The sequence below is a fragment of the Hevea brasiliensis genome, chromosome 14, assembly GCF_030052815.1.
Source record: "Hevea brasiliensis isolate MT/VB/25A 57/8 chromosome 14, ASM3005281v1, whole genome shotgun sequence".
Classification (NCBI taxonomy): domain Eukaryota; kingdom Viridiplantae; phylum Streptophyta; class Magnoliopsida; order Malpighiales; family Euphorbiaceae; genus Hevea; species Hevea brasiliensis.
This window is the reverse complement of record NC_079506.1, coordinates 1,498,304-1,513,928: the sequence shown is the minus strand read 5'-3', so window position 1 is coordinate 1,513,928 and position 15,625 is coordinate 1,498,304. Positions and strand designations below refer to the sequence as shown.

The 15,625-nt window shown below is 32.9% G+C and overlaps 1 protein-coding gene and 1 long non-coding RNA gene across 3 annotated transcripts; one reads left to right on the top strand and one right to left on the bottom strand.

Moving 5' to 3' along the window:
• Positions 1-1,231: 1,231 nt before the first annotated feature.
• LOC110663278 (uncharacterized) lies at positions 1,232-3,685 on the bottom strand. Its single transcript, XR_009143455.1, has 4 exons — positions 3,402-3,685; positions 2,813-3,107; positions 1,697-1,819; positions 1,232-1,512 (listed from the first exon to the last, which is right to left on the bottom strand). It is a non-coding gene; the product is annotated as an uncharacterized LOC110663278 (long non-coding RNA).
• A 3,230-nt stretch (positions 3,686-6,915) lies between these two features.
• Positions 6,916-9,870, top strand: LOC131173231 (cysteine-rich receptor-like protein kinase 44). Of its 2 annotated transcripts, none has more exons than XM_058135235.1 (7): positions 6,916-7,808; positions 7,943-8,065; positions 8,253-8,380; positions 8,480-8,690; positions 8,804-9,041; positions 9,128-9,284; positions 9,401-9,870. In XM_058135235.1, the coding sequence occupies exons 1-7, from the start codon at positions 6,998-7,000 to the stop codon at positions 9,716-9,718; spliced, it is 1,986 nt and encodes a 661-aa protein (XP_057991218.1). In that variant the 5' UTR covers positions 6,916-6,997; the 3' UTR covers positions 9,719-9,870. The 2 variants fall into 2 exon arrangements, with proteins under 2 accessions (XP_057991218.1, XP_057991219.1); XM_058135236.1 differs by having other exon boundaries at positions 6,935-7,808; positions 8,259-8,380.
• Positions 9,871-15,625: the final 5,755 nt, after the last annotated feature.

Here is a 15,625-nt window from a genome sequence, read left to right as displayed (position 1 = left end):
ATTGGAACAGTGATTTTTCTCCTTATGCAGATCTGCATAGCTTATGCGGCAAGTTATGCACAATTTGGTCAATGCATATTTCAGCTTGAAAACTTATTTTTGACATCTTTAGCTGTAGAAGTCACTCCTCAATGGCAAAATTTCTCTTCAGTCCTTCAAAAACACCATTTTTCCTACAAAACAAAGTAAAAGATACAAATTACTCCAAAATTGACAATTATGAAAAACTAACTAAATAATTAATGAAATTAGCTAAAAGTGACTAATAATCAAATAAAATGGCTATGAAATTAAACCTAAATGATTATGCAAAATGTATGCATCAGTTGGGTAGACCTGATTGTGGCAGGAGTAATAAGGAGGTCAGTTCCTGAGAATGGGAAGTTAGCATCCAATGCTTTCATCGAAGTGGGAAGGCAGTGGAGGATTAAAGTGCAAAGAGAGAAGGAGGTGGGGATGTCCTTGCCATATTGAAAACCTTGCCGTTTCTTGATAACTAGATAGACCACACTATGGCATGGAATAGATGATCCAGAATTTCATTTAAAGCTTCCATGAATTAACGCACCCCGTTCATGAAAAAAGGAAGGTAAGGAGTTTGGAAGACAAACATAATGTTAAGGAACCAATTCCAATAAGCCAAGAGTGCCAACAGCCAAGAAAAATGTGAGAAACTGTCTCAATTTTGACCAGGCAACGAGTGCATTGATTTCAGGAAGAGGGAATGATGCCAATATTAGACAGCCAATCTTTTGTACACAAACAACCCTGGCAAGCTAAGCCAAGCCACATAGAAAAAGAAACTGAGCTTTCATGCAGCGAGGCATTAAGAAGATTCCTATATAGGGAATTCCAAATTCATATATAAATAATCAATTGATCAGGTCTCAGCTAGTCGACATCATTGAACCTTTCATTATTATGACCCTTAAATATGCTTGAATCAGATGTTGCTTCAGGCCTAGACACAATAACACACATGATTAGTTTTTGAACACTTCCCAATTTTATAGAAGTAAACAGGGTCCCAAAAAGTTATGTTACGTGTCTCTAAAAATCTCCATACCTTTAACAAATTATTGCAGATAAGCTAGATGATCAAATTACTCCTTAATTTTCAAGCAGCCACATGTGTAGTGCAACAAAAAAAGCAAGCATTATGATTTAGGTGAACTATAATATATTATGTAAAAGGCACTCAAAAGAAGCAGAAATGAACATGTACCATTCATAGTAATAAACTAAGACTTTCTGGCACTGGCATATGAGAGGCCAATCCCAAATTGCTCTTCTTTGGAATCTTTCAACAAGCAGAGCCATCATCAATTTCCAAAGTCCAAAATTAAAGATACAAGAGTTGCATAATGCTCATTTGACTTTCCGTAGCTCACTCAAACTTATATGGGAACACTTCCATTTCTTTGCAGGTTAATAATTTCGCAGAACATATTGCCACTTAAGATGCTAACCAATTTGAGAGGGTAATAGTCATGCATTCCAGACTTGAAAAATCTAAAAAACAGAACCAGAGGCAAGCGATAAGATTTCATTTCATGCAACTGCAAAGCAGTGTAGGATGTTTCTTATACCAAATACAACCTCTGGGAGGGGAGCATTCTTGAGCTATCCCTTGCGTTTTCTAATAATTGCATTTAGGAAACTTAACTATGACTAGGCATTAAAAAAGGACACTTACACAAAAGCAAATTCCTTGAGCATGCTTGTCAGATTTGATCATCAACTGCAATCTTAACCCAACTTTAACTAGCGCTAGATCTCACTCAAAACATGCATTGGGTGATAAAAGTTCCAACCAATTCTGCAATTATAAAAATTAATTTTAATTGAAGGAACTAACGTAAAAATTATAAAACTACAAAAGTTACCAATAAAAAAAAAATAAAAATTGAACAGATCAAGCTTCTTGTATTTGAGCACCTTCCATTTCACATGCCTAAAGGCAACACTTCAATTCGGGAAAGATCATACTAATATAATTTTAGGGAAAGCAAACAATTGGACAATTGGATGGAAGGAATAGGTTAGATTTGAATAAATTTGAAGTGTTGAATCCTATTTTGTTTTCAGAACCAATAAATTTTCCAACTCTGCATTCAGAACCAATAAGCAATTTTATGAATTCAAGAATAATTAAAGCAGAGAAGTAACTGACAAGGGAATGAGGTGGAGAGAGGTAAAAACTTGAAGAAGAAATTAATCAATCTAGTGTTTATAGACTTATAGTCATTGGCTTGGTAAGTTACATTGTTATTTACGTAGCAAAAATAGAGACTTCTTTTTTTTTTTGAAAGCAAAGAGAGACATGGTTAACAAGCTCATATCCCATCCTAAAGAATATGTGTTGACAAGCTGGTAAGTGCTTTAAGTTCTCTATACTTAAGGCATAAATTGGGCAAAATGTTCCTCTTAATAGACTGACTGGTATAGTTATAACATGCAGATAAAGCATGATCATGGATAATATTCCAAATCCCATCCTAATGTTCAGAAGCAGTAGCATTGCATAACCTAGAAATCTGGACAACAAAGAAAAATTATAAACAGCCTGAAATAAATTCTTGCAAACTGAAATTAAGGTAATAAATTAATAGATATTGTCATGGTTACACACCAATTGTTCAACATCTATGAAAAATGCTTTGAGATTTAAGAAAGAGTAGTGAAAGATATCTGTCAACCTATAACATCAATAAAAAAAATAAAAAATAAAAATCAAAGAATTTTAACGACAAAAACAAATGAATGTCTTTAAGATAGACGAAAAAAAATAATAATGTTTCTTGGGGCATACCCCATGAGAAGTCTGATGCTTCAAATCATAGTTGGTAGCAGCCATCCTCTTGAATCCATCTTCCATCAATACTAATATTTGGGATATAAGCAATCTTGGGCCAATCAACACCCATGTTGTTTTTGCATCTTTCTGATAGTTGAGGACATCCTTTAATACAGAAACATTGTAATGCGGAGACGCTTTCCATCCACTCTGGTAAAGATATCAAATTAGGACAACTTTCGATTTGGAGTTTGCGCAGAGTGGGGACATGTTGAAGTCCCTTCGGGAGTGACACCAATCAAACTTTATACTTCTAAAGAAAAATCAACAATCAAACAGATGAAGTGATAAAACAGTAGCAACTCACACAAAAATCAAAAAAGAAAAAAAAAACCAAAAATAAACAATCCACAAATGAGATAGTTCCGAATGAAAATAAATTAGAAATTAAAAGGGATGGCGAGCTGAATCCAAGCATTGAAGTCAAGGAACCTAAAAAATTCACCTGAAACTAAAATTTTAAGCTTAAAAAGAAACTGAAAAAAAAATAAAATAAAAACCATTCTTGATGAGGCATGTAAATTGAATGAAAAATTTTCATTACCTTGGATTTATACCTATCTATGGTTGATGTAGCTTAGCTTATAGTCACCCACAAACTCAGAACCCTCGATCATCTTCGCAACATCACCAAAAGCTAGACTATCACCACATAAATTAGCCAGAATTGGTCAGGTTGACGTTGGATTTGTCTAGGAGCTCCCAATCTTGACACTCAACTGAAGCCTCTCCTTCCATGATTGCTTTGTATTGAAGGATAATAAGTGGAGAATCTATCCACCCTAAAAAAGAAGAAAGAAATTGGGAATAAGAGAGGCTAAGAGCGGAGGGTGGTTTTAATAGGTAACTCTTACACAGTTACTTGGTCCTCCGCTTAATTTAATTTTTTTTTCTATATAATTTTCACCATATCACTATATTCCAACTCAACCTTACTTCAATAGCGTGCCATGGTAAACATTAAACATAATCAAACCTTGAAAAACAATTCCATGGTCAACATTGCACATAACAGATTATAGGCTCAGAGATGAACTGTGTTTAATTCACCCTTGAGTGGCCAAAAGTGAAACAAATTCCGTAATGGTGAAGAAGAAGAAGAGGGGGACCTTGTAACCTATGTAAGTAAAACAATTTTATTTCTATGCCTAATTCTCCTTTACATTGGCTATTGGATATGGGCAAATCAAAAAAATTATATGCATATTTTATTTTGAATTTTGTGTAGGCATGGGATAATTGGATTGAAGGGACTGCTTCAAATATCATAGATCCTATTCTGAAAGGAGCTGCTTCGACACATGACATCCTGAGATGTATCCAAATAGGATTACTATGCATACAGGAAGATGCATCAAAAAGACCAACTATGGCTTCGGTGGTTCTCATGCTTGATAGTTGCTCTGTTGCTCTACCTGCATTGTCAAAACCTGCATCCCCGTCCCGGTCCCGGTCCCAGTCCCAATCCCAGCTCCTCCCCCTTGAATCTTAAACATTTCAATTCGGTTCAAATTACTTTTTTATTTTAATTTTTAAAAAATTAAATTTTGGAAAAAAATTCAATCATTGAATTCCATGAAATAATGATCGAATTGAAATCATTCTAAAACTATTGACTTCAACCATCCTTAAATTGAAATAGCCAAATTCTTCCTCTCCACTGAATCGGATCAAATTAGTCTATTCCAATTTCGTTCGGTTGGAATCAACATTTTTCCTTTAAAAAAAATATTAAAGAAAAAAATACCATTGAATTAATTAGAATTAGATCGAGTGGGAGCCATAATCAAACCAAAACCGAAATCTTCAATTTCAATAATTAGATTGACTTAATCGAATTTTAAGGATCGGAGGCCCTAAACCATCAATTATGGTCCATGGAATAAAAGGACCTAAACCCATTTGAGTAAATATAATGATTGACATTGGAATTGCCAATTTAGAGCCTTTAGTTCCAGAGACAAGTGCTTGTTTCAACCCGAAACTGGACAGAATAGTGTCGGCATTGGCCCATGGCCGAAAGCTAGTAATGACAACGAAATAAGCAAACTAAAATAATTAATCTTTATTTTTTGTGTAATTGTTATTGCATTAATTAAAATATAATTGATAATACAATGTAATTGTGATTCTATTATATCAATTTAATATTACTCCGCTATTTCCCATGGTTCCTCAGGAAGAGAATCAAAAGCAAGTCCCAATATCAGTTATCGTGTCAAACTTCTTTAAATATTTTTTTTGGGATAAATTATAAATTCGTTTTTAGGCATATTATAAATTATAAGTTAGCTCCCATATTTTTTTATGAGAAATAATTTAATCTAAATTTTTAATTCCGTTAACAGATAGATTACTCTCCACTATTAAATCGATTACTAATTTAATTACATTTTTTAATTTGAAATAATTTAATTTTTAAGATTTTATTTTAAAAATAAAATAGTTTTTATATTTAAATAATTATTTACTTATATAAAAATAACTATATAATTTATCAAATACAAATATTTTTATATTTATAATTATCTAAATATAAAATACTAAAAAATTTAATTGAATAATAATATACTTTTTCAAATAATAAAAATAGTTAATAACAAACAATACATTTTACTAAATTCTTAATTTTTTTTATATTATAACCTATAAATTGTAAAAAAATTATTTTTTATGCTAACATTTTTTAATAAATAAATTATTATTAATATTCTTTTAAAATGATTTAAAAAAAAGTATACAAAAAAGATCATCTTTATATGATCTAATATAATTTATTTTGACCATATATAATTATAAATAAATAATTAAAGGTATGATTTATTTATAAATTATAAATATTTTCAAAAATTACATTTTAAATTAAATTTTTATATAAATTAATTATTCGTAAAATTAACTTATGTTTTATTTTAAATGAAAAATTAATATAAAATGAAAAATAAAAAATAAACTTTATTTTATATATATATATAATTTTTTTTTAAAAAAAAAAAACATGTATATATAGTCATTGAAGAAGAAATGTAATGTGAGGAAAAACTTACTCTAAATGAAATAGAGAATTCATTCAAGAGTATTGAATCTCTATACATTCTTATTTCACTCGATATCTCTTTCATCTCTTTTTTATTGTCGCTTGTGTTTGAGCCTTCATCTTCGAACAATTTTTATAGCTCATTCTCTCCACACACAATTTCTCCAGCTTACACACATTTCTACCAACAATTTCTTCTTTTTTTTCAAAGAAAGTTGGCTTACCTTAGTTAGATGAAAGTGGGATAAAAGAAAAACAGAAATCTTGAAAAACCCATTGCCTTTGCATCCCAATGCTCTCTCTAGATTTAATTTTTATACTAATATAACTTGATTTATTATAAATTTAAAATATAAATATATAAAATTAATCTCACTATATATCCTCTATTTTAAATTATGATAAATTAAATTTAAATATAACAAAATCTTAAATGCGGAGGTGTTTATGATTATAATTCACATTTATTTATTATTAAGCTCACTGTTAGGCTTTGGGTCTAGGCTAGTTGGTCCAATGCGCAACATTTCTACCTCTGGGAAAAATAGTACGGGTCCAACAAGTCCTCTAACCAATTATTTATTTATTTTTTTTAAAATGCAATAGAACTTTGCATTAAAAGGCCCGAGGGCCAGTCCTCGAACCAATTAACTATTCATTGATTCCTGATAAGTGATTATTAATTTAGACCAAGACTCTGAAACAGGATATTATTTAGACCAGGCATTTAGTGACTAGTGCTGCCAATGAAGAAATTATGCCAGGCTTCGTGTCTTTTGTGGACCACAATCCAGTCCTGTACGTCAACAAAGAATTTATTATTTAATTTCCAAGTGCCATAACATTATTGATCAAGCCAATTTTTTTTCCCGCTTAGTTACACTTCATCTACACGCTGATGGATATGGACGCAGACCTTGACTTCATGGCAGCCGTAGTTGCTACGCTGTGGACTGAAGGTACTGTCAATGTCAAATAATAGGGAAAATATCTGAGCTTTTGAGGGCAATTTAAACAGAGCATTTGGCTATTTTCTTCCCATTCTCTGCAACGCCAAAATGCCAGTTTTTCTCATCCTATTTCAGTGACTTATAGAAACTACCATGGATAATCGTTCAATCAGCCTCATAAATTTTGTAGCTCTGCTTTTCCATTTTCTTATAAGCATCTGCCTCACCAATGCCCTGTACTGTTATGAGACAGGAAACTTCACAACCAATAGCACCTATGCAAAGAACCGGGCTCTGGTCCTCTCTTCTCTAGCTTCAAATGTCACGGCAAATGGTGGTTTCTACACCGCCACAGAAGGACAAGGCACGGATAAAGTTTATGGTCTGGTGCTTTGCAGAGCGGACACTCCATCAGATGCTTGTTCCAAGTGTGTCAATACGACAATTACGGAATTAATTGAAAAGTGTCCTAACCAGAAAGAAGCAATTTCATGGGGTGGGGATCCTCCTTGTATTATACGGTACGCAAACCGCTCAATTTTTGGATTACTGGAGCTAGAACCTACTGATGCTGGGTATAATGTCAATAACATCACATCTAATATGGAAGAGTTTGATCAGACATGGGGCGGTTTGATGTCTCGCATCGTAACAAAAGCTTCCATGGGCTCTTCTAAGGTGAAATTTGCAACTGAAGAAGCAGACTTAACACCTTTTCAGAAAATATACGCATTGATGCTGTGCACTCCTGATATGTCCCAGAGTAATTGCAGCTATTGCCTACGAGAGGCAGTGGGATTTTATCAATCTTGTTGCCATGGGAAGCAAGGAGGTTATGTTCAGAAACCTAACTGTATTTTCCGGTGGGATTTGTATCCATTCTACAATTCTATTGCTGATGCTCTGCCTCCAACACCTCCACCCAGTATTTCTCCCCCCTCAACCAACAATACAATAAGCAAAGGTATGCTTTTATATCCTACCAAAAGGTTTGGCAAAAGCAATAGGACTGTTTCATTATTTCACTCCATAATATTTCAGTCTCATTTCGCGTGAAGCATATATATCCATATAGAAATTTATTTTTTTCCTGGACAGAGAACGGAACGGCAACTACTCGAACTGTTGTTATCATCACTGTTCCTGCAATTGTCTTCGCAGCTCTTGTTGCCCTCACTTGCAGTCTTTTCTATTATAGGAAGTCCAAGCAAGAAACCAAAAGTAAGTTATTCCTAATTACTAGTTATTATGTTATCCCACAGCAAGAGCCTGGATTCACCAAAAGATCATCATTTTTCCATATGATTAACCTTGCTCTTAAGGCAGCAAATAAATTTTGAATCTTGTGAAATCATTATTTAAATTATGTTCTTGTTACATGCATACATAATAATTCTTCATTGATAAGGTGAAGATTTGGACGAAAATAGAAGCAAAGAATGCTTGAAATTCAATTTTGAGACTATCAGACTTGCAACAGAAGACTTCTCTGATCATAATAAGCTTGGACAAGGTGGATTTGGTGCTGTTTACAAGGTAATTTAACCACAACGTGCAGGAAAGGATATCAGTTACCAAATTCCTCGATTCATATTGATTTGCATCTCTTTCTTTTTTTCAATGATTATGTGTCAGGGTGTGCTTTCAGATGGACAAGTAGTAGCAGTAAAGAGGCTATCAAGGAACTCTAAGCAAGAAGAAGTTGATATTAAGAACGAGGTCATGCTAGTGGCCAGGCTTCAACACAGGAATTTGGTTAGACTCTTGGGTTTCTGTTTTGAAGGACATGAAAGGCTTCTCATATATGAATATGTTCCAAATTCAAGTCTCGACCATTACATATTTGGTATTCCTGAAATCCACATTATTAATTTATTTATTAATGTTTTCATTTTAATAATAATTCTAACATGAAAGAAAAATAAAAAAAATTGATTATGCAAGTTTGTGAATTTGTAGATCGAGAGAAGCGTTTACTAATAAATTGGGGCACACGCTACAAAATTATAGTGGGCATAGCTCGAGGAATTCTTTATCTTCATGAAGATTCTCAACTTCGGATTATTCATCGTGATCTCAAAGTCAGTAATATTCTACTAGATGAAGAAATGAATCCCAAAATTTCAGACTTTGGAACAGCAAGATTGTTTCCAACAGATCAATCTGAGGATGCTACAAGTAAAATTGTGGGAACCTTGTAAGTATAAGAATCTCCAGTTAAATTTTGTTTATAATCATGAAGTGTTTGGAAAGTATAATTAGTTGACTAATGGTTAAGTTCAGTGGCTACATGGCTCCAGAGTATGCATTTCAAGGGATCCTCTCAGTGAAGTCAGATGTTTTTAGCTTTGGTGTATTGATTTTGGAAATTATTAGTGGCCAAAAGTGCAATAAATTCCGTAATGGTGAAGAAGAAGAAGAGAGGGACCTTATAACCTATGTAAGTGAAACAATTTTATTTAATTTTATTTCTATCCTTAATTCTTTACATTGGCTATTGGATATGGGCAAATTAAAAAGAAAAAAAATGCATATTTTGTTTTGAATTTTGTGTAGGCATGGGATAATTGGATTGAAGGAACTGCTTCAAATATCATAGATCCTATTCTGATAGGAGCTGCTTCGACACCTGACATCCTGAGGTGTATCCAAATAGGATTACTGTGCGTACAAGCAGATGCAGGAAAAAGACCAACTATGGCTTCGGTGGTTCTCATGCTTGATAGTTGCTCTGTTGCTTTACCAGCATTGTCAAAACCTGGATATTTTGTGTATAGCGAACATACGTCAATTCTGTCTGGTAATCAATCCAAAAGCCGCTCTGCCCAACTCTCTGCTAATCAGTGTTCAATTTCAGAGTTAGAACCACGATAAAAATATAGGAGCATGGCAGTTACTTTAATCATTTTTTTCTACTTGTTTTGAGACTATGTTTGGTTGGAGTAATGTAATATAATATTATCAATTATGTAATAAGAAGCAGTTTATGGGATGAATCGGATAAGTTAACTCCAATTTGGTTACAATATTGTGTCATATATCCCAAATTTTATTCATATATTCAAGACATCCATATACAATATTAGTAAAAATTTAACATCAAATTATCTCTACATCATGAGATATCAGCATATGCATCCAACCCTTTAAATTCTGAATTTTTTAGAAATCATTCTAATCAGATAACTCATACAAAATAATTTATATCTCATAAATCACAAGTATAAAATTCATCAAATTTTTATACAAAACCTCAATATCCTAATGATCAGCTGTACCAAATTTCATAATTTTCTAAACATCCTAACTATTTATTTTCCTCAAATTTTAGTAGCCAAAATTCAGAATTCTAATTGCAGACAGCCTGTGTTCAACAATTTATTTCTCCAAATCCAATAGTTGAAAAATTGCCAAATTTTAACCTTAACTTCTAACATATAGACCTTCAACATATCAAAAAATGAACGGTAAAAGATACACCGAACTCACCTGGACGGAAGAGAGACATGCTGCCCCTTCTAAACCCCTGTTTCTGCTACTATTTACCTTTTTCTACATTTCTCTCTTTTTAATTCTAGTATCCTAGACTAAAATCCTTCTTTTCCCCTTGTTAGTGTTCTTTCTTGCTAGAGAAACTAAAAAAAAAAATCAGCACCATCTCCCTCTTCCCTTGTCTTCTTCTCCTTCTACCCTTCTTTCTTTCTTTCTTTTCCTTTCTTTTTCCTCCTCTCCTCTTTCCCAATTATTCTTCCCATTTCTTTTTTTTTTCTTTTATAGAGCCTGCTGGCGAGTCACGTGGGTTGCAACCTGCTGTCCAAATTTTTTTTACCAAATTTTATTTTGGTCCTTCAACTCTTCCAAAAGTTAATTTCCCATCCAAAAGCTCATAATCTATTCGTTTCTCTCTGTTTTTTTTTAAGCTACTAGAGGAGTCCATCATATGACCCTCAGCTGCCAGCTGCCCATTAAGGGAAACTATCCCTTTTGGTCCTTGAATTCTCCAAAACTATATTTTCAGCCCCAAAACTTCTAAAATGTTTCTTTCAAGTCCAAGTTCAAATTAAATTTTTCTCCCCAAAACTTTATAAATTTTATTTCCATTCAAATAATAACCATATTTAATATTTTTTCAAAAATTGGGGTGTTACATATGGAGTTCTTAATTTATAGGAAAACAGTGTGGGCTCCTCATGTGGCGACTAGACTCGGCCTATGATCATGTCCAAACAATTCTGCAGTAGATGAAAATAGAAACAACCCTATGACAGAAGAATGCTTTCAAGCATGAAACTGCTTTCTACCAATAAGCTTTCTCTGTGCTGTTCATTTATTTTTCCTTTTTCAATTAGCAGAATTTTATTAAAGTGTGAAGAGAAGATATAAATTTGTAATCAAAATCTCCATTTCTTACGAGATACTAAATTGCACGCAAGCTCTAGATATTCCATTGATATGGTTGTGCAAGCAATTGAGCAACCCTTTCATAATTATGATCCTTAAAATGTACTTGAAACAAATGTTTGCATCAGGCCTGGAGACAAGGACACACATTTGAAGTAATTATTCACTAGGCATTTCCCAATTTTATAGAAGAGCAAAGGATAAAAAAGATGTGCAAATACTCCATATCTATAAGAAAACTCCATCTGATCAACTCTGTGCTAGAGCAGGTAATAACTCCTCCAAGTTGCATGCTCGTGCAACAACAAAAAGAGCAGTAAGCATTAAGGTTGCTGGCTACTGCAAGATAGATTTTATGATAAAACAAAAGAAGTACCTTTCAATTATGGGTCAATGATCCATGTCATTATTCACACAGAATGTCCGTTGCATAAACGATGTAAACTAGGAGAGAACCAATGATGTAAAGTCATTGGGAATGGTGAACAATTGACCCTTCATGAAAAAAAAAAAAAATCTTGTCGGTTTACAAAGTAAACTAGGAATCATATTTAATATGTTCAATGTGATTTCAAGATTATATCGATTTGAATAAGTCGTGTGGTAACTTACAAAATTTAAAGAAGAGAAAACAGGATGTACTTGCCTTGTAAGAGAGAGAGAGAGAGTAATTACAACTATTTGCAAATGCAAGATTCGCTATGATCGATGGATGTGCATATGCTTCTCTTTCACCACACAAAAGAAAAACACAATAACCTAGTTCATCTGAAAAAGTTTATTGATGCATACATTTTGCATAGTCATTTAGGTTTAATTTCATAGCCATTTTATTTGATTATTAGTCTCTTTTAGCTAATTTCATTAGTTATTTAGTTAGTTTTTCATAATTGCCAATTTTGGATTAATTTGTAATTTTTACTTTGTTTTGTAGGAAAAATGGTGTTTTTGAAGGACTAAAAAGAAATTTTACTTTTGAGGAGTGATTTCTACAGCCAAAGATGTCAAAAACAAGTTTCAAAGTTGAAGTATGCATTGGCCAAATTGCGCATAACTTGCCGCATAAGTTATGCAGTTCTGCATAAGGAGAAGAAACTGTCCCCACTACCTGCCGAAATCTGCATAAGTTGCCGCATAACTTATGCAGATTCGTGCCTCCATTATGCAACCTTATAGAATTATGCATAACTTATGCGCTTGGTCATGCAGTTTCGCATAAGAGAGCCAAAAACCAGCCGAAAACTGCATAAGGGACTGCATAACTTATGTAGTCCATTTATGCAGTCCCATAAAGACTTCATTGATGAGTGAGAAGATTCCTCGTAAAATCACACCTCAAACACACCATTTTAGGGCTCCTTGTCAGAAAAAAAGTTATAAATAGCCCCTTTTCCCATTTTAGAAAAGGGGAGGAAGGAGAGGAAGAAAAGAAAAAGAAGAGGGCAGCAGCTGAAGGGTCACAAACGTCTCCCACACCATTTCCAAACAGATTTGGAGTTTTCTTTCCTTTATTGCACATTTCCTACCTTTCTTGTATCGGGTTTCTTTAGTTTTAGTTTATTTTCATGATTTATTTCCTCTTTTACTTAGAATTTCTTGTGTTAAACATGGATTGTGAGTAGTTTTCTTTGATTCTGGAGTAAGGGATGTAATATTTTAGTTATTTTTGTGGATTTGAACTGGGTTAGTCCCAATTTAATGAAATTTATGAGGTTTAATCCATTTCTTGTGTGCTTATTCACATGCTTAATGAAGGGCCCCATTAAGTTATATTCTTAATCCTTGGTTGAAGCACCGAAAGGAGAAACCAAGTGATAGTTAATCAAGAAATTAGACTTAATTAACTTAGATCTAGAAATAGACTAAGGGTTAAGAGGATTTTAATAGATTGATTAAAGAATTTAATGGGTCTTGGTTAATTTTAACTTCACGAAAGTAGGATTAAGTTAATTAAGGCACTCTTTGTCTCACTCGAAAGAGTTTTCAAAGGATTTTAAAATTAACCTCCTTTAAATCCATAAATTTCATGGATTGGGCTAGCTAGAAAAATCCCAAAATGACTTAAATATGAACTCTTAACTCTAGAATCGTCTTTTATTAATTATTGCTTGGAATTTTACTTTTGAGTGTTTAGTTTAATCTCATTTTATTAATTTTCATTATTATCAATTTCTTTATTTTGCGAATTATTAAATTAGTCATTGTTTGAATTTAGTTTTGCATTTTCATACCTTATGCTTCAAATTCCTAAATTTCTTTTATTAATTTGATTAAAATACAATTTTAACATATTTTATTTTACATCAAAAATTCAATCATTAACACAACTCCTCGTGGGAACGATATCTATTTCTATACTACTTGAACGACCCGTGCACTTGTGGTTGGGACACATCATTTATAAATCACATAAACACACAGACACAAGCATAAAATTAGTGTAAAAATAAATTAAATAATTGAAACCCAAAACTCATATGAATCCCAAAGACACCTTTTCCCAATTTCCAAAAGGCATTTGTAAAACTCTTGAGCAATGGTTTTATTGTGTATGTGCCTATTGGAAAAGCAAATCAGTCCACCAGATAGGATGTCACCATGCTCATTCAATGTCGTCAAATTAACATATTAGGAGAAAAGAAATGAGATGAGTACCATGTTTGCATGACTGTTGTGCCCACAAGTTTTCCTCTGAAGTGTAAACTGCAACTGGGTCCATATAGACTGAAATTTTGCACAATGCACAAGACTCTCAAAAATAGAAAATGGACTTTTTAAAAAAGCAAAAAAAAGAGAAAGAAGAATAAATAGTTTATACTTAGATTACGTTCATATTAAGGCATGTGGAGGTGATGAGCATACCAAAACAAACACTTTCTTGCACAAGAGAGACCACTTCACAATGGCTCTTCTGTGGCATCTCTTGACAAGATAGAACCGTCATCAATTTCCAAACTCTGGAATTGAAGACAATAGTTGCAGAATGCTTATTTGAAATTCCATAGCTCAATTAAAAATTACATGGAAAAGCCTCAATCTACTGATTCACAATATCTGCAGGACAGACTGAAACTAAATGATAAAAAGTGAAGCTCCTCCACTCGCTGCATTGATCACAAACCATGTTTGAATTAATATTGCCCAACATTATAAATTCACAAAATACTTTGATAGAGCTTCCGTAATTACTCTGTTTTAAGTTTGTTTATGTAACATAGGAAAGTTAAATATGACAAGACATGAAAAGTGGAATTCCTACATAAAATCTTATTCTTATTGGATTTAATCTTCAACAACCTTAAGTTCTCAAACATTCCAGATCTCACTCAGAACATGCATCTTGTGACAAAAGTTCCCAACAATTCTTCAATCACATAAGTGATTTCTTTAGCGAAGAAACAGATGAAAATAATATATTAAAAATGTGAAAGTTATATATAAAAAAAAAGAAAAAGAAAAAAACAGAGGATCATTAAACAGAGCATGTTTCTTCCAGATCAAATGCCGCATAGCAGAAAGACAAATTGGAAGTTGTACCTTATCTCAAGAAATCAATAAAGAAATTCTACAGTCCCAAGTTGTTAAAAAGTGGCAGCAAGTTGAAGTTCATCCACTGCCAATAGGTTCCATTCATTAAATAATAAATATTACGAAGAGAACAGAGGACTATAGCATGCTGCATTCGTTATTGCACAGATGAAAATTCTTGCAATCCGCAGCTTCTCTAGGCAAGGAAGATGAAACTTCAATTTGGGGTAATTATTGATAAATACTTCAAAACCTTAAGGCAGAAACTTTAGATTTGGGAGAAATCTGAATAAATGCATATATTTATTTTTTCATAAGCAAATTTAGAAAAATGTAATTATTGAAAATAAAAAACAAAGAAAGAAAATGAATCATGCTTGTGATGGCGGTTATAAACTATGAAACTTTTGTGCCTACTTAGAATTTAGAAACCAATGAATTTTGAAGGAGATCAATTTTTTAATGTAATTCTGCCGTTGCAGCCCATGATTCTTTCACCAAAGCATTCAATTCAGTAAAAGTGGTAAGCACTTGAAATAGAATAAAAAGAACATGATAAGGTAGGCAGCAACTTACAGATGAATGAGATGAAACAGAGATCTTAACTTGCAGAAGCAGATAGATACTTTCCAATCCAAAAAGTCGTCTTCAGTAAATACATCAGATGAATGAGATGGGCCAACCAGCCATCCACTCAGGTAAAGACATCAAATTCACAATGAGCACCCAAATCTTGTCAAAAAGCTTTCTCTCTCAACATTATCGATCAGAATGACACTCCAAATTGTAGAACAGAATGCTCATAGAAACACTTTCAACAGAACGCAATAACAGGAATATCTACAACTGTTT

Coding starts and splice junctions, on each gene's coding strand:
- LOC131173231 (XM_058135235.1), top strand. CDS start 6,998: ATGGATAATCGTTCAATCAGCCTCATAAATTTTGTAGCTCTGCTTTTC. Junction 8,381..8,479: donor GATTTGGTGCTGTTTACAAG/GTAATTTAACCA, acceptor ATTATGTGTCAG/GGTGTGCTTTCAGATGGACA. Junction 9,285..9,400: donor AGAGGGACCTTATAACCTAT/GTAAGTGAAACA, acceptor AATTTTGTGTAG/GCATGGGATAATTGGATTGA.